General features: G+C 43.3%; 1 protein-coding gene and 1 pseudogene across 1 annotated transcript in view; one reads left to right on the top strand and one right to left on the bottom strand.

The window, feature by feature from the left end:
• LOC126934406 (non-POU domain-containing octamer-binding protein-like) overlaps window positions 1-18,429 on the bottom strand; it is a 139,038-nt pseudogene that overhangs the window by 63,580 nt on the left and 57,029 nt on the right.
• REL (REL proto-oncogene, NF-kB subunit) overlaps window positions 16,556-18,429 on the top strand; it is a 43,580-nt gene continuing 41,706 nt past the window's right edge. The window contains exon 1 of the mRNA XM_050753488.1: window positions 16,556-16,914. Coding sequence (XP_050609445.1) covers window positions 16,905-16,914 — 10 coding nt within the window. The 5' untranslated portion in view covers window positions 16,556-16,904. The remainder of the gene's footprint in view (window positions 16,915-18,429) is intronic.

Genomic DNA, 18,429 nt, shown 5'->3' with positions numbered 1-18,429 from the left:
GCCTTTGGAGGGGAAAGGCCTTGCCAACACTTAGCTTTAAGGCTTTTGGCCTCTAGAACTGTGAGACAATACATTTCTGTTATTTCAAGCCACTTAGTTTGTGATACTTTGTTACAGAAGCCCTAAGAAATGAATGTATCAACCTTTAGGAATTTATTCCTTTAGAGCACAGGGTGGCAAACTATAGCCCATGGGCCAAATCCAGCCCACTGCCTGATTTTGTATGACCCGTGAACTAGGAATTATTTTTTTCAGAATAACATTTGCAGTCAATCTGATGATAGGAAACACCAACTTTAAACATCAGTTAAGCAAAATGTTATCCCCAAAAAAGGAATCTGTCTTCTCATTAGCAGACTTCTATTACAAAAAATTGTACCCAATTATTGTTACATTTTTAATTTCATCAATTAAAAATGTGCAGAAGTTTGTTTTCTCTTGTTATATGAGGACCTATGTAGTATCCACAATTTTGCCTCTTGGCCCACGGATATAGTTTGTCCATGTCCCTACCCAAATCTCTTCTCGAACTGTACTTCCCATAATGCCCATCTGTTGTAGAGGAACCCAGTGGGAGGTAATTGAATCATGGGGACAGTTAGCCCCAGGATGTTCTCACGATAGTGAGTTCTCACAGATCTGATGGTTTTATAAGGGGCTTTTCCCCCTTTGCTTAGCACTTCTCCTTCCTGACACCATGTGAAGAAGGATGTGTTTGCTTCTCCTTCTGCCATGATTGTAGGTTTCCTGAGGCTTCTCCAGCCATACTGAACTGTGAGTCAATTAAGCCTCTTTCCTTTATAAATTACCCAGTCTCAGGTATGTCTTTAGTAGCAGTGTGAGAATGGACTAACACACCCATAAATCCTAAAATATTTTCTTTTTTAAAAAATAGAGACAGAGTCTCTGTTGCCCAGGCTGGAGTGCAGTGGCACTGATTATAGCTTACTATAACCTCCAGTTCCTGAGTTCAAGGAATCCTCCCACCTCAGCCTCCCAAGTAGCTAGGACTACAGGCACAGGTGACCATACCCAGCTAATTTAAAAAATTTTTTTGTAGAGATGGGGTCTTGCTATGTTGCCCAGGCTACAAAGTATTTTCTATGTGGCCTATTAGAGAAAAAGTTTGCTGAACTCTTCTCTAGAGGAATCTGTTTCACCTACTCATTTAGCCAGGGAATTTCTAAGCATCAGTAGAAACATTTTTATTATGATAAAAAGGATCTATTTTTTAATCTGTTTTCATCTTATATAATTTTCCAGTTACTTTTTTTATAGCAGCTTTATTGAGATATAATTCACACATCATGAAATTCATCCGTGCAGTTCATGCACTTGAAGTACACAATTTAATGGATATTAGTAAATTCAGTTTTACAATCTTCATTACAATTAATTTTAGAACATTTTCAGCACTCCATAAAGAAATTCCTTAGTAGTCAGATCCCATGTACCCCCGGCCCCAGGTAATCACTCATCTACTTTCTGTGTATGGATTTGCCCACTCTGGACATTACATATACATTTTCCATGTGACTTTTCTGTATTTGCTTTGACTGCTCTTAATTTTTATTTATATTCTTTTAATACTTTAAAACAAGAATCAATACTGTGTGAGTCTTAGGAATCTTTGACACTTCTGACATCCTATCTTTTCCATCACGAAATTTATCCTACAGATAGGGTCCCACTGGCTACATTTCCCTTACAGAAATGTTAAATGATTGAATATCCAAAGGCCAAGAAAGTGGTACTCAGTGCATAGGAGTCCTCAATCTCCCAGCTTGTAGCTTTTTGAGTTGCTAAGTTATGCTATGTCAGGAATCAGCCCAAATATCTGTTATAGCTTATAGATAATATGAATCTCTGAAATGAGGAGAAAAAGTGGTAAAAAGAAAATTGCTTGCACAAATTGCCCTTGAGAAATATGGCATAGTATTTAAATATTTCATTTTAACTAAAGTGTTCTTTGTTCTTTCAGAATTGAGATTTTTTTTTTTAAACCATGCTTGGCCTCACCAATAATCATTTGCTTTTATTATTGCTAACAGGTCCTCTGACTGGAAGCTACCACTTCATCTTGATGGTTATAGTAATTAGTTATAATGACTTTTAATGGGTCCTTGAGTTCTTTCCTTACTTATTAAAGAGCCATAGCATTTAAATCACCTCATCTACCGTTCCGGTTATCTATTGCTGCATAACAATCCACCCCAAAGCTTACTGGCTTAAAACAACAACAATCATTTTATTATCTCATGGTTTCTGTGGGTCAGGAATTCAGGAAGAGCTCCACTCGGTGGTTCTGACTTAATATCTCACATGCAGTGGCAGTAGATGGAAGAGCAGGCATTGGGAGAGCTTGGGATGTCAGGGCCTCTCCATGTGATCTGTTTACATGAGTTAATTTGTGCTTCCTAGCAGCATGGTGGTCTCAGGGTAGTAATGCTTCTTAGACAGTGGCTCAAGGCTCTAATGCAGGGTACAGAGAACCAGGGAGAATCTGTACCACCTTTTTTGACTGAGTCCAGAAGGTCACACAGAATCATTTCTGCCATACCCTACTGGTCAACGAGTCACTAATGTTTGGCCCAAAATCAAAGGGAGGGCCACAAAGTTCACCTCTTCATGGGGGGAAGATCAAGGAATTTGCAGGTATGTTTTAAAACTAAAATTAGCTGGGCCTAGTGGCGTGCACCTAATGTGGTCCCAGCTACTTGGGGGGCTAAGGTGGGAGGACTGCTTGAGCCCACAAGGTGGAGGCTGCAGTGAGCGGTGATTGCACCACTGCTCTCCTGCCTGGGAGATAGTGCAATACCCTGCCTTGAAAAGAAATTAATTAATTAAGTTATATAATGTTTTAAAACTGCTACAAGCTGTGCAGAAACATTCTTTGGTTTACGCAATAAGTACTCTGGCAAGAGACATTTCTGTCTTCCGTTTACTTCCTTGTTTTTCTTCTTCTTTAAATGATCCCCTTTAAGTGTTTACAAATTTAAAAATTTCAGCTCTAAATATTTTGTTTGTTTTATAGGTGTTCTGTATATAGACCAATTCTTGTGCCAGGCCCAAATATTTCCGGCTGCTCTGTTCTGCTCTATCTACTTCCTGTTTGGTTGACTTTGATTTCCTGTACTCTGTCAAAGCGCTTCATTAAAGTTGTAAACTTCCATTTTGACCTAGGCACTGTGTTCTATTTCTGAATCCGCCAGTGGTCTTGAGCAACAGTACGCATACGGTAACTGTTAAGTATAATACAGGAAGTGAAAATTAAAGTACTATGTCTGAAGATTGATAGAATTAAATGCTCAGTTTAAGGAAATACATGGTGGAGACCATTTTTCAGGAGCTCAGACCTCAGCCAGGCTGAGTCTCTCTTTTAGGGATAGTTGGATCTCTCTTATTTTGGGCTGCAAATAACAGGAAACTCAACTGATTTAAATCATAATGTAAATGTGTTATCTCATATAACAAAGAGTCTGAGGTAGGACGGTTCTAATTCAGCAGCTAATCATGTCACCAAAAACTCAGATTCCTTCCAGTTCTTTCTGCTCTAACATCTTCAGCATGGTGGCTTTATTTATTTTTTGAGAAAGGGTCTCACTCTGTCACCCAGGCTGGAATGTAGTGGCATGATCTTGGCTCACTGCAACCTGCACCTCCCAGGTTCAAGTGATTCTCGTGCCTCAGCCTCCCAAGTAGCTGGGATTACAGGTGCGCACCACCATGCCTGGCTAATTTTTGTATTTTTAGTAGAAATGGGGTTTCGCCATGTTGACCAGGCTGGTCTTGAACTCCTGGCCTCAAGTGATCTGCCTGCCTTGGCCTCCTAAAGTGCTGAGATTACAGGCGTGAGCCACTGCGCCCAGCCCATGGTGGCTTTATTTTTAACTCATTGTCTTAAAATGGCTTCTGTGGTTTACTTGTCACATGCAGACACAGCAAAGTCTAGTGAATTCCTGAGTGTCCCTTTTTATGAGTGGGAAAAAAACAAAACAAAAAAACTATTTCAGTTCATTTGAGCCGCTATAACAGAATATTGGAGACTTTCAGTAATTTATAAAGAACAGAAATTAATTGTCTCATAGTTCTGGAGGCTGGGAAGTCCAAGATCAAGGTGCTGACATCTTGCAAGGACCTTCTTGGCGTGTCATCACATGTAAGAGTGCAAGAGAGCTCCCCCTTCAACCTTGAGTCTTTTTATAAGGGCCCTAATCCCATCCATAAAGGCACCACCCTTATGACTTAATCATCTCTTAAAGGCCCCACCTCTTAATATTATTACATTGGGAATTAGGCTTCCAACACATGAATTTTGAGGGACACATTCAAGCCATAGCAAAAACCTATTCCAGGCTGCACACGGAATCCCAGAACTTTGGGAGGCCAAGGCAGGCACATCACCTGAGGTCAGGAGTTTGAGACCAGCCTGGCCAACATGGTGAAAACCCGTCTCTACAAAAAATACAAAAATTAGCCAGGCGAGATGGCACATGCCTGTAGTCCCAGCTACTCAGGAGGCTGAGGTATTGAAAATCACTTAAATCCAGGAGGTGGAGGTTGCAGTGAGCCAAGATTGTGCCACTGCACTCCAGCCTGGACAACAGAGTGAGACTCTGTCTCAAAAAAATAAATAATAATAAGTAATGTGACCAAGATTGTTTCAAAAGTCTAAGGCAAAAAAATATATTCAAAATATACCCAATAATAGGAAAGTATAAGTTTATTATTTATAATATTGATCTATCACCCTTTTTTTTTTTTGAGATGGAGTCTCGCTCTGTTGCCCAGGCTGGAGGGCAGTGGCACGATCTTGGCTCACTGCAACCTCCGCCTCCCGGGTTCAAGCAATTATCCTGCCTCAGCCTCCCAAGTAGCTGGGATTACAGGCACACACCACCACACCTGGCTAATTTTTTATATTTTTGGTAGAGATAGGGTTTTACCAGGCTGGCCAGGCTGGTCTCAAACTCCTGACCTCAAGTGATCTCCCTGCCTCGGCCTCCCAAAGTGCTGGGATTACAGGCATTAGCCACCACACCCAACCTGATCTATCACTTTTAGTTAAGCGCTAAGTAAAAATAAAGATGTACACATTTACTGTGAAAATGAAAACATTTCAGCTGGGTGTGGTGGCTCCCAAAGCCTGTAATCCCAGCACTTTAGGAGGCAGGGGCAGGCGGATCACGAGGTCAGGAGATTGAGACCATCCTGGCCAGCACAGTGAAACCCTGTCTCTACTAAAAATACAAAAAAAAAAATAAGCTGGGCATGGTGGCGTGTGCCTGTAATCTCAGCTACTCGGGAGCCTGAGGCAGGAGAACTGCTTGAACCAGGGAGTCAGGGGTTGCAGCAAGCTGAGATCACGTCACAGCACTCCAGTCTGGCGACAGAGTGAGATTTTGTCTCAAAAAAAAAAAAAAAAAAAGAAAAGAAAATGAAAATATTTCATCTGGAATATCCAAAATTAGGTTTAATATATTTTAAATCTCATTAGACTTTTTGATAGTTTGCCGTAACTATTATTACATGAAAGTCATGCTTGTCTTCAATCTCAATGGTATTAGATATCTAAATATAAGCCTGGTTTTTTTATGCAATAACTTAGAAAGCCCAACTTCCTGCTCATAATTTCCTATTTTTCTAATTTTTCAACTCCCTGGTTACATAAAATCTGTTCTTTAAGCTGATTAGGACCTACAAGCCTTGGAACCATTCTCAGTTTCCTAGGATATCTATTCTCTAGACAACCTCCTTCCTTATAGTGCTCAGCATAAAATCCAGGTCAGGCGCGATGGCTCATGCCTATAACCTCAGCACTATGGGAGGTCAAAGCAGGAGGACTGCTTTAATCCAGGAGTTCGAGATGAGCCCAGCGAGCATAGGGAGACCCCATCTCTACAAAAATAATTGTAAAATTAGCCAGATATGGTGGCTTGCCTGTAATCCCAGCTTCTCATGACGCTGAAGCAGGAGAATCACTTGAGCCCAGGAATTTGAAGCTACAGTGAGCTGTGACTGTGCCATTGCAGGGTGACAGCTGGTCTCTAAAAAGAAAAAAAAAAGTCTATGGCATGAAAGAAAAATCCAGGCTACCAAAGTTTATATATATATGATCTATAGTGATATAAAATATACAATAAAAGTTACACAAGGATATACTCCAAATTTTACTCTTGGTTATTTTTTGCATAGGGTTGGTCATTTTACTTGACTTTCATTTTCTCTGCCTTAATTTTTTTTACCATGATCAAGTAATAGAAGAAGAAATAAACCAAAGCCTGCATATGAAAAAGCTCTAGAAGACAACACATACAAACATACTCACAGATGCATGTAGGTGATGTCTGTATTACTGAGGTAGAATTATAGGTGAGTTTTCTTCTTTTCTCCAATCTTTATTTAATTTTGTTTATTTGTTTTGTTTTATAGAGACAGGGTCTCACTATGTTGCCCAGGCTGGTCTTGAACTCCTGGCCTCAACTGATCCTGCCACCATGGTCTCCCAAAGTGCTGGGATTACAGGTGTGAGTCACTATGCCCAGCCTTTCTTTAATGTTTTATATGTGTATTTTTTTTAGGTTGTAATTTAAAAATAAACATATTTTAGCAAAAAATCAAAGACTTTGAATGTTATTAAAGAATTTAGGTCCGGGAGCAGTGGTTCATGCCTGTATTCCCAGCACTTTGGCAGGCTGAGGTGGGACGGCTGCTCGAGCCCAGGAGTTTGAGACCAGCCCTGGGCAACATACTGAAATCTCATCTCAATCTAAAAATAAATAAGTAAAATATACATATGAACTTAGTAACCAGTTGGCCCAGCTTGCCTGCTTTCATGACACTAATCCATGATTTTGATACCTGTCTTAATATAATAACTATCATACCTCTCTGCAGGCATAGTTATCACTTTGGGCAGGAGTTGAGCCTTGTGTCTTTTTTTTTTTCTTGGTGGTATCTAATGCCCAGTGGTGATACATTGTCACTCCTATCAATACTGGAGTGATTCAATATGTAATAATTTATATTTTATTTGGCATTTAATGAGCATCCACAATGCTCAAGGCACTATACTAGCCACTCTAGGGAATAAAAGATGAACAAGACACAGTCAATGCCTTTAATTAAAAAAGTAAACGCACTGATTTTTACTTTTCCCATACAGGTATTGAATTGAGAATTTTTGGCAAAAGACATGAGAGTCTTAAAAGATATGGAGCCTGTGAATGCTAAACCTTCATATATTTGCATTTTTATTAGTAAGATTATGGCTGCCAGTTATATTGCTTTATATCTCAGGTCATATTTTGAAAGGTGATATGACACAGTGAAAAAGAAACAAAGAGTCTGGAGGTCTGGTTTCAAGTCTCAACTCAACAATTAACTAGCAAATGAACATGGGCAAGGTACTTACACTTTCCGTGCCTCATTTTCCTCATGTGTAAAACGAGGGAGATGAACTAAATGATCTATAGGGTTCCTTCCAACCTTAAAATTGAACTATCTCCTGTTGAGACATAAAAGAGGCACCATATGACTTGAAGGTGATGATGACTTCATTACTCGTTCTGAAAAATGTTAATTCTAAATCGGAACAAGTAATCACTGGATCTCATGGTTGTGACACATCAGATATTACTATAGTTAGAGAAACCCAAGTCAGCACACTGTGTCACACTTCTAAGCAGTGCTATATACGCAAAACTAGCATACCACAGTATAGGGCCTACACAATATAAATAAAAGATTAAAAAGAGATTTTTTTTTTTTGAGATGTAGTCTTGCTTTGTTGCCCAGGCTGGAGTGCGGTGGCACGAGATCGGCTCACTGCAATCTCTGCCTCCCAGGTTCAAGTGATTCTCCTGCCTCAGTCTCCTGAGTAGCTGGGATTACAGGCATGCACCACCATGCCCCGCTAATTTTTTGTATTTTTAGTAGAGATGGGGTTTCACCATGATGGCCAAACTGGTTTCAAACTCCTGACCACAAGTGATATGCCTGCCTCGGCCTCCCAAAGTGCTAGGATTACAGGCGTGAGCCACCACAACCCGCCAATTTTTTTTTTTTTTTTTTTTTTTTTTAATAGAGACAGGGTTTTGCTATGTTGCCCAGGCTGGTTTAGAAATCCTGGGATCAAGCAATCCTCCTGCCTCAGCCTCCCAAAGTGTCAAGATTACAGGTGTGAGCCGCCGCGCCCAGCCAAGAAAATTTTTAACAATGGATATCTTACGAATGCTTTTTGGAGTTTTTATGTACTAAGATTTCATTTCTCTGGGTGTTCATTAATTTTATGTTTCAGTTCCTTAAATGAAAATAGGTGAATGGTGCAGGTTTCCTCAGAGGTATAGTTTTTACTTTAGGGACTATCCCTTTCCCCTAAAGTGTGCTTTAAAGATGGCAGCACATGAACTTGTGTTAGATAGGAGGGACAGCAGGCAAAACTGATGACAGGATCTGGGTCTGCTGCCACATGCCAAACTATTTATGAAATTTTTTTAAGAGACAGGGTCTTGCTCTGTCATCCAGGCTGGAGTGCAGTGGTGTGTTCAAAGCTCACTGCAGTCTCAAACTCCTGGGTTCAAGTGATTCTCCCACCTAAGCCTCTCAAGTAGCTAATATTACGGGTGCACGCCCCCACACCTGGATTTTTTTTTTTTGTACAGATGGGGGTCTCGCTATGCTGCCCAGGCTGGTCTCCAATTCCTGGTCTCAAGTCTCAGTCTCAAAGTGCTGGGGTTACATGGGTGAGCCACCACACCCGACTCTCATTTTTTTTTTTTTTTTGAGATGGAGTCTTGCTCTGTCTCCCAGGCTGGAGTGTAGGGGCGTGATCTCGGCTCACTGCAAGCTCCGCCTCCCAGGTTCATGCCATTCTCCTGCCTCAGCCTCCCTAGTAGCTGGGACTACAGGCATCCACCACCATGTCTGGCTAATTTTTTTGTATTTTTAGTAGAGACGGGGTTTCACCATGTTAGCCAGGATGGTCTCGATCTGCTGACCTCGTGATCTGCCTGCCTCAGCCTCCCAAAGTGCTGGGATTACAGGCGTGAGCCACCGCGCCCGGCCCCAACTCTCATTCTTTATGGTTTTTTTGTTTGTTTTGCCCTTAGTTTTGTCTTTTACAACCTTATAAATCACGTAAGTGAGTTTCAGAGATCTCAAACAATACTAATGCAGTAAGTAAACAGGAGAGCAGGAGTGGGGTTTGGCCAACAGCACTGGTGAAATTCACTTATAGTGGTCGAACCCAGCTGTTGCAGCTATTTGTCCTTAATAGTGGAAGGACACCTCCTCACTACAGAGAGTTGGGCAGTACTTGTAGTACGCTAATTGGGACTACAGGGTACTCTCGATCAGGTCTAATTTTTTGTAAGAGAACCGTGTGGCTTAAATTGATGTAAAGTATCTACATAAACTACATAAAGGAAGACAGGTAACTCAGATAAAGAGGGTATCAAAGACGAAATTTGGCCATTTATCTAGAATTATCTGAGGGAGAACACCATTGAATCCAACAAATACAATCATTCTGGTGGTTATTAAAGTGTAAGAATCACTGTTATACATGTCCACGTATTCAGAGGGAAGAGTACCAGTGTCTGCAACTTATTTTGAAATACATTTTTAAAAACCAGATAGATGAATGGATAGACAGAGGGATGGAAAAATAAACAGGTGATAAGGCAAGTGCAGTAAAATGTTAGTGGTGGAATCCAGTTAGTGGGTATACATATGTTCCCTGAAAAAATTTTTCAGTTTGGCTGTATATTTGAATTTTTTTTTTTTTTTTTGAGACGGGTCTTGCTCTCTTGCCCAGGCTGGAATGCAGTGCAAGGATCATGGCTCACTGTAGCCTTGACCTCCTAGGCTCAAGCAATCCTCCCTCCTCAGCCTTGCAAGTAGCTGGAACCACAGGTATGTGCCACCACACCCGACTAATTTAAAAAAAAAAAATCTTTTGTAGAGATGGTGTCTCACTTTGTTGTCCAGGCTGGTCCTGAACTCCAGGCTCAAGTGATCCTCCCACCTTTGCATCCCAAAGTGCTAGGATTACAGGCATGAGCCACCATGTCTGGTCCCAATAATTTTTATAGTAAAACAGGAAAAAAACCTGCCAACATTTTTGAGTGCTTTCCCTGTGTCAGGCACTTTGTATTAGTGATCACAATTAGTCCTCACAAGAAGCCTGTGAGGTAGGTACCATATTACTACCCCTATTTTACAGATAAGCAAACAGGCACAGAGAGGCTAAGGGACTTGCCCAGAGTCTCACAGCTAACAATCTAGGACGAGTTAAGATTCAAATCCAGGCCTGTGTGTTTGCAAAGCCAGGGCCTTTAGCTGTGGAACAGAGAGAATTCAGCAGATGTTTTTCAGAGCCTCCGTTAAATATTACTGAGTATTATAAAACTTTTAGAAGAAAACATACGAAGATAGTTTCATAACCTCAGTCCAAGAAGAGTTCTCCAACATTACATGTAAAACACTATCAAAGAAAATAAATCAGACTTAATTAAGTTAAAAACTTCTCTAAAATAACGAAAAGGCAAGCCACATACTAGGAGAGGATACTTGCAATGCATATATTTGATAACAACTCTGTGGCATTCATAGAGGTGCTCTGCTCAGATCTCCATTCTAGAGGGGATCTGCCTCAGCTTTCAAGCCAAGGCCACAAATTTCCTCGGAGCCACCTAGCCAATTATAAGCACAGAGGTAGTGTAAGGACTCACTAGCTCTGTGCACAGTGTTTGTGTTAGAGCTCCCCATTGGATTTACTGAGACTTCCTCAAAGATGCACTCTCATCTCACTCTACCAAATTTACCTTCCTTTCCCATTTCTTTTCACCAGTGTCAGACCTGCATCTTAAGATTTTCCCTGCCTGTAACTTTTTTCTTTCCCCTTTATCTTTCATAGATGTTACTCCCGATAAATCTCTTGCATTGTTAATTTCATATTGGTACCTGCTTCCCAAAGAACCCACCTGATATACTCATATCCAGAATGCATAAAGAATGTCTACAAATCTATAAGAAAAAGATAGATAATCCGATTTTTTTTTTTTTTTTTTTTGAGATGAGTCTCACTTTGTCGCCAGTTTGGAGTGCAGTGGTGTGATCTCGGCTCACTGCAGCCTCCTCCTCCCAGGTTCAAGCAATTCTCCTGCCTCAGCCTCCTGAGCAGCTGGGATTACATGTGTGTGCCACCACGCCCGGCTAAATTTTGTATTTTTAGTAGAGACGGGGTTATACCATGTTGGTCAGGCTGGTCTCGAACTACCGACCTCGTGATCCGCCTGCCTCGGCCTCCCAAAGTGCCCAGCCCCAATTTTTTTTTTAATGGACAAAAGACTGAAACAGGTACTCTGCAAAGGAAGATAGCCAAATGACTAATAAATTTGTACAAAGGTGTTCAGTATCTTGGCCAGGTGCAGTGGCTCACACCTGTAATTCCAGCACTTTGGAAGGCGAACGGGGGCAGATCACAAGGTCAGGAGTTGGAGACCAGCCTGGCCAATATGGTGAAACCCTGTCTCTTCTAAAAAAAAAAAAAAAAAAATACAGACAGACGTGGTGGCTCACGCCTGTAAGCCCAGCACTTTGGGAGGCCAAGTCAGGCGGATCACCTGAGGACAGGAGTTCGAGACTAGTCTGACCAACACGGAGAAACCCTGTCTCTACTAAAAATACAAAAATAAAAAAAAAATTAAAACAAAACCCAAAAAAATACAAAAATTAGCCACGTGCGGTGGGCGTGCCTGTAGTCCCAGTTACTCAGGAAGTGGAGGCAGAAGAATCGCTTGAACCTGGGAGGCGGAGGTTCCAGTGAGCTGAGATTACGCCACTGCACTCCAGCCTGGGAGACAAAGCGAGACTCTGTCTCCAAAAAAAACAAAAACAAAAACAAAAAAAGGGTTCAGCATCTCTAGTTATCAGGGAAATGTATATAAAAACCACAAGAAGGTATTGCTACACCTCCATCAGAATGGCTAAAATTAAAAGGACAATACCAAGTGTTGGTGAAACAAATTGAATTATCTTGTTTGTTTGTTTGTTTAGACGGAGTTTCGCCCTTGTCTCCCAGGCTGGAATGCGATGGCACGATCTTGGCTCACTGCAACCTCTGCCTCCTGAGTTCAAGCGATTCTCCTGCCTCAGCCTCTCAAGTAGCTGGGATTACAGGCATGCGCCACCATGCAGGGCTAATTTTGTATTTTTAGTAGAGACAGGATTTCTCCATGTTGGTCAGGCTGGTCTTGAACTCCTGACCTAAGGTGACCCGCCCACCTTGGCCTCCCAAAGTACTGGGATTACAGGCGTGAGCCACCACGCCCAGCCTCTTAAGTTTTTTTTTGTGGGAATATAATTTGGTACAACAACCTTGGAAAACTGGCAGTGTCTACTAAAACTAACATATATTTATCATATGATCCAGCAGTACTACTCCTGGGTGTAAACCAACGGAAATAAGTGCTTATATCCACCAAAAGATGGACAACAATGTGGACACAACTCAAATATTTATCAACAGACTGGATGAATGAAATGTGCTATGTTCATACAATGGATTTCTCCCCAATAATGAATGTACTACTGTCACACAGTATGGACATGACACATAAACATAATGTTAAGTGAGAAAGTCATACTTAAAAGAGTATACACTGCATGACTCCATTTATATCAAGTTTAAAAACAGATACAACTAATTATTGTCAAGGAGATCAGAATATCCAGTGCCTTCTGGGGGTGGATATTGACTAGAAGCAGCCCTGAGGCAGCCTTTTGAGTGGCTGAAAGCATTCTGTATCTTAATCCGGGTGGTGGGTTACAAAGACTCTCTCCTTGGTGACACTCTAACAAGGCTTCTCTGAGCCCTGTTCTCCACTAGGCTTCAGCCTTGGCCTGTAACTACTGCAGATTCTGAGCACACATTATTTTACCCATGCCCCACACTAAGAGACCCAAACAAATACTAGCATGTCCCTAGGATGATGACTTCAGTCACCTTTAGTTCCTGCCTGGGAAAGCTCAAGACTGCCAAAATAATATATGTTTGTTCCAGTTCTACAAGCCTATGGTGACCACAACGTTTGATTTTATTCTGAAACTGTTACAACTGTATCCATTCAGTTTAATGATGGGTGTCTTGTTCTTTCAACAAGGAAAAAAATCTCATATGGAGCAATTTCACTTATGATCCCTCACTCTTACTTTTTCATATTCTGGGATCACAGACTCAGAACACATCCATTTGCTAATCAGATTTGTTTGTTTCCTGGAGAATTGTGACTTTTTGACTGCTGCATCATTAAAAAATTTTTTTTCATATATTTAAGGTAAGTTCTTTAGTATCAAGAGTTCTAAAGGTTCTCTGCCCTTTCAGATCAGTGCCTACTGTTTTATAACATATATTTGTAACATCCCCTTTAGTAGCTTGAAATGAAATTCATAATCTACTTTACATGAACATTTTCAAATAAATAAAAATAATATTCTAACAGCAATATTAAGAAATAAAAAGAAAGCAATTTATAGGAAAATAATATCGACCTCAGTATGTAAATACTTGGGCATAACTACATTAAAAGACATAATATGGCCAGATGCAGTGGCTCATGCCTGTAATCCCAGCATTTTGGGAGGCTGAGGCAGGAGGATTGCTTGAGCTCAGGAGTTCGAGACCAGCCTGGCCAATGTAGCAAGACCCCGTCTCTTTAAAAAAAAAAAAAGCTATAATGGGCCGGGTGTGGTAGCACATGCCTGTAGTCCCAGCTATTTGGGAGGCTGAGGTAGGAGGATAGCTTGAGCCTAGGAGATGGAGGCTTCAGTGAGCTGTGTTCATGCCAGTGCATTCCAGCCTTGGTGACAGAGCGAGACCCTGTCTCCAAAAAAAAAAAAAAAAGACACAATGAAGTTGGCAGATGTTTGTACTTGTACCTAGAATCAGTGTGAATGCAAGTGCTGCAAATGCAGCCTGATATTACTGTGTTGTATTTTTTTTTCCCCCAAGACAGAGTCTAGCTCTGTCACCCAGGTTAGAGTGCAATGGCACGATCTCGGCTCACTGCAACCACCGCCAGCCCGGTTCTAGCGATTCTCGTGCCTCAGCCTCCCGAGTAGCTGGCATACAGGTGCACACCACCACGCCCAGCTAATTTCTGTATTTTTAGTAGAGACAGGGTTTCACCATGTTGCCCAGGCTGGTCTTGAACTCCTGAATTCAGGTAATCCACCCACCTCGGCCTCCCAAAATACTGGGATTACAGGTGTGAGCCACCACACCTGGCATACTATGTTGTATTGATGAGCTGTCAGAGTTACAATTTTCCAACTCTTAAAACTTTTTTAATAAAACAGTCTGTCTTCAATTTGTACAGTATTTGTATTCCTGGGAAATTCAGTGTATATTAAAACCATACAAAAATATGGTATATTTATATATGAAAGGGAGTTGTGTTCTAACCATATATTATTAAAATAGGCATTTCAACTACACAAATGTGAATGTTTGGTGAGACATTTGAAGGTCGTGAGGATGAGGGACAATTCTTGACTGTGCTCTTTCCTATCTCAAGGACCTGCTGCCTGCTGTTCCCCCAGCTGGAATGTTCTTTCCCTGAATCTCTCTGTGAATGGCATTTTTTTTTTTTTGAGACAGAGTCTCACTGTGTCACCCAGGCTGGAGTGCAAGTGGCATGATCTCGGCTCACTGCAACCTCCGCCTCCCAGGTTCAAGCAATTCTCTGCCTCAGCCTCCCGAGTAGCTGGGGTTACAAGGAGCCTGCCACCACGCCTGGCTAAGTTTTGTATTTTTAGTAGAGACGGAGTTTCATCATCTTGGCCAGGCTGGTCTTGAACTCCCGACCTCGTGATCCACCTGCCTCAGCCTCCCAAAGTGCTGGGATTACAGTCGTGAGCCACCGCACCCCGCCAGCTCTTTCTTATACTGAGGACTCAGCTCAAATGTCACCTCCTCAGAACATTCCTCTCCCTCAGTCACTTTTCATTTTGAAATTCCTTCAGAGAATTGAAAATGCTTTCCATCTCTTTGAAAGGTATGTACATGTTTTAAAAAGCTAAATAAGCCTCTTGCTAGTTTTGCATCCTCAGAAGGTCTTTCTTGGGGGCCTTGGAGCCATCTCTTGGAAAGCGAACAAGGATGGTGCTCCACGTCTCTGTCTCTACGGGGGTTTAAGCCTTGGCTCTTGGCTCCAAGATACAACTTTCCATTATTTTCCTTTGGATAAAGACAATTAACAGGTATATAATGGATTGTATGTGCCTGACCATATGAAAGGATTAAGTTTCTTTTTTTTTTTTTTTGGTCTTTGCACCCTCTTCAGTGGATTGCCTGTGATGTGCATCATGGTATGTTTTAGTACGTATCCAATAACAAAACTGTTTCATTCTTTTGTTGTACATTGTGCATTTCGTGGAAAGAATACTTTGGAGTTGGCGGGATATTTTTAATTATTTGCCCACCTGGGTCCCCCAGTTTTGGGCACTTGTATGGCAGGCTGATACTCCCCATTCCCTCTCCGTACTTATTTTAACTAGTAAGGGATGGGGCAAGGGTATGGAGCTTTGGAGTCAGACAACCCTGGCTTTTTTAAACTGTGCCTTTTCTTACCAGCATTTGGAAGTGCTGTATATTGAAGTAACTTCTTTGAACCCCGAATACTTCATCTATACAATTAGGAATAATAAATACGTCATAGATTAGGTATAGACATTATCTGACGCATAGCAGGTACTATTCAAATGAAGGAAACGAAGTTATCCTAGGTCCTTTAATGCACTAAATGTTTGCTCCATTTCCCCCTTTCTTGGTATCTGTGTGAAATCTCAGGATACAGTGTCCACTAAACTTCAGCGCACTGCGTAATGAGACAACGACCTGGATGTGCGGACCTTTTGAGTTTAAACGGGTTTCAGTAGGTAAAAGACGTAAAGTTCACAGTACCCTCGCAATTTAGATAGAAAGAGGAAAAAATCAGCCGGGTGGGGGGGTCCCCGTATGCAAATAGAGGAATTATAGAAGAAGACAGGCTCTGCCGCAGCCGCACTTCCCCCTCCGCGCTGGCGCGGGGGTGGAGATTTGCATGCGCGAAGTCGGGAAGAGGGGGAACCACCTCTCGAAAACCCCGGGCGTCGCCCTCCCCGGCCTGGAGGGTCGGCCCCGCTCGGCCGCCCGGCGCGCCCCTAAAAGCTCCCGGGCGGCCGGCCCTCTCTACGTCATCCGCACCCCCCCGCCCGCTCCTGAACTTTAAACCACACTCGGAAGAACAACCTGGAGGAGGGGGATTTCTCGGGAGCCGGCGGCCTTCTCACGCTGCGACCTCCCGGCTGCCGCCGTTCCCTGTGCTCCCGAAGCCCACCCCAAGCTCCCGCTCCCTCGACCCCCTCCCAAGCCCGCCGCCGCAGCAGCGCCGGGGGCGTACGCGCCGGGGCGGACGGTGAGCGTGAGCGGGGGCGGGCAGGGCGGGGCGCTGGGGGCGGTCGCGCGCGCGACGGCAGCTAGGACGCCCCGCCCCACGCCTCCGGCTTGAAGGCTGCGCCGGGCCTACGTCAGCCGCGGGAAATTCCCCTCCCGCCAGGCTGCCAGCCTCTCGGCCTGGCCGGCACTCGGCTCTCGCCCCGCTGCGCCCCCTGCCCCTGGCTCCCGCACGGTGGACGGGCGACGCTGGTGACCCGGAGCGCAAGAATTCAGGGGGTGGGAAGGTGTGAGCCGCAAACCCAGCGGAGGGCGGGAAGAAGGAGGAGGACCCTGGGGTGGTCGGGGGACTGGGGGCCCCGCCGGCAGAGGTCCCTCGGCCTCCTGACTGACTGACTGACTGACCACGGCCGCCTCTGGCCAGGACGCCGGGAACTGCCTGCGGGAAGGTGCGGGGAACGGAGCCATGGCCTCCGGTGAGTGTTCCGGGTCGGGGACCTGGGCCGGGGGGAAGGAGCTTTTCTTGGGGTCCTGCCGCTGTGAGTTTAGGGAGCTCAGTTTTGGCTGGGGCGCGTTCTGTCTTTAAAATCTCATATGGTAAAATTGTCAGCTTTTAAAAAAGTTACCTGTTTCAGGGCTTGCGTGCAAAATCCAAGCCGCGGTCTGTAATTTGATCCTGTTGTCATAGCAGGAAACTTAGAAATTCCTAATGACTTGATTTTAGGATTAGGGAAGTCATAAGCGAACTAAAGGAGGACGAGGAGTTCTCATGTTAAAAATGGATATGTATTGAAGTGGTGGTTTTATGTTTTAGAACAAGAATGAGGAACCTTCAAACCTCGGGCAAGCTCTCTCCCCCTTTTTAATTTCGTCAAATGCAAAGAGGTGATCCCCCTTGTACTGACAGTTGTACAAAATGCGGCACGGCTTTAAAAATCATTCGTGGTATTTTAACACGAATTTAAAAATCCGTGGTATTTTAAGTGTTAATGTTGCATCGACCAGGTGTAGGCCGGGCGCGGTGGCTCACGCCTGTAATCCCAGCACTTTGGGAGGCCGAGGCGGGCGGGTCATCTGAGGTCGGAAGTTCGAGACCAACCTGGCGAACATTTTGAAACTCCGTTTCTACTGAAAATACAAAAATTAGTCTGGCGTGGTGGCGCACGCCTGTAATCCCAGCTACTCGGAAGGCTGAGGCAGGAGAATCGCTCGAACCTGGGCGAGGTGGAGGTTGCAGTGAGCCAAGATCGCGCCCCTTCTCTCCAGCATGGGCGACAGAGACCCTGTCTCTATTAAAAAAAAAAAAAAAAAATAGAGTGTGTAATTTTTACTGTGAGATAAAGCACACAGTTTCTAATCTGACGAATAGAGACGTTGAATCCCCCTTCCTTCCCGCTGGAAATAAGGGGAAAGAGGAGTGTTAGAATATCCGTGCTTTAAAATAATGGGTAGTAGTGAATACAACTTTATCACTTATTTGACTGTATATTTTCCCTTAATAAATGCTCGATCTCTCCCTTTGGGGGGAAATAAATTTATAAGAAACATTGCAGAGCAGGGAAGAGCCTCCTGTATGCACAGACGTGGTTTCGGGGTGCCTGGAGCTCAAGGTTGGGGGGACGGGAGAGCCGGGATGGTGGGAGAAATTAAGTAGCCTGGGTTCGAGTTGGTCTTTTACCAGGATTTTGCCAAGGTGAGTGGGGGGCGCTTTCCAGACAGAGGAAGCAGCGTGAGCAAAGGCAGGGAGGGCTAAATGCATATGTTAAATGCTGTACCTAAGAGAGTGAAGACGGGGCACCGTTTATGAACTTGACTCGCATCCCAAAACTGCCTGGTCCAGTGACCCTCAGAAGTTGGTTGTTGTCTAGTGGAGATGAGGAAGTAGGAAGCTTAAAGAACCTTTTTAAAAGGTTGAGCAGAACAATGCCATAGCTACTGCTGTAGGCAGAAAAGGAAATTGGGGTGTTTCACATGACATTTGATTTCAGTTT

Source organism: Macaca thibetana, chromosome 13, assembly GCF_024542745.1.
Source record: "Macaca thibetana thibetana isolate TM-01 chromosome 13, ASM2454274v1, whole genome shotgun sequence".
NCBI lineage: Eukaryota > Metazoa > Chordata > Mammalia > Primates > Cercopithecidae > Macaca > Macaca thibetana.
Note: the sequence above shows the minus strand (reverse complement) of the source record. Positions and strands in the feature narration are given on the sequence as shown.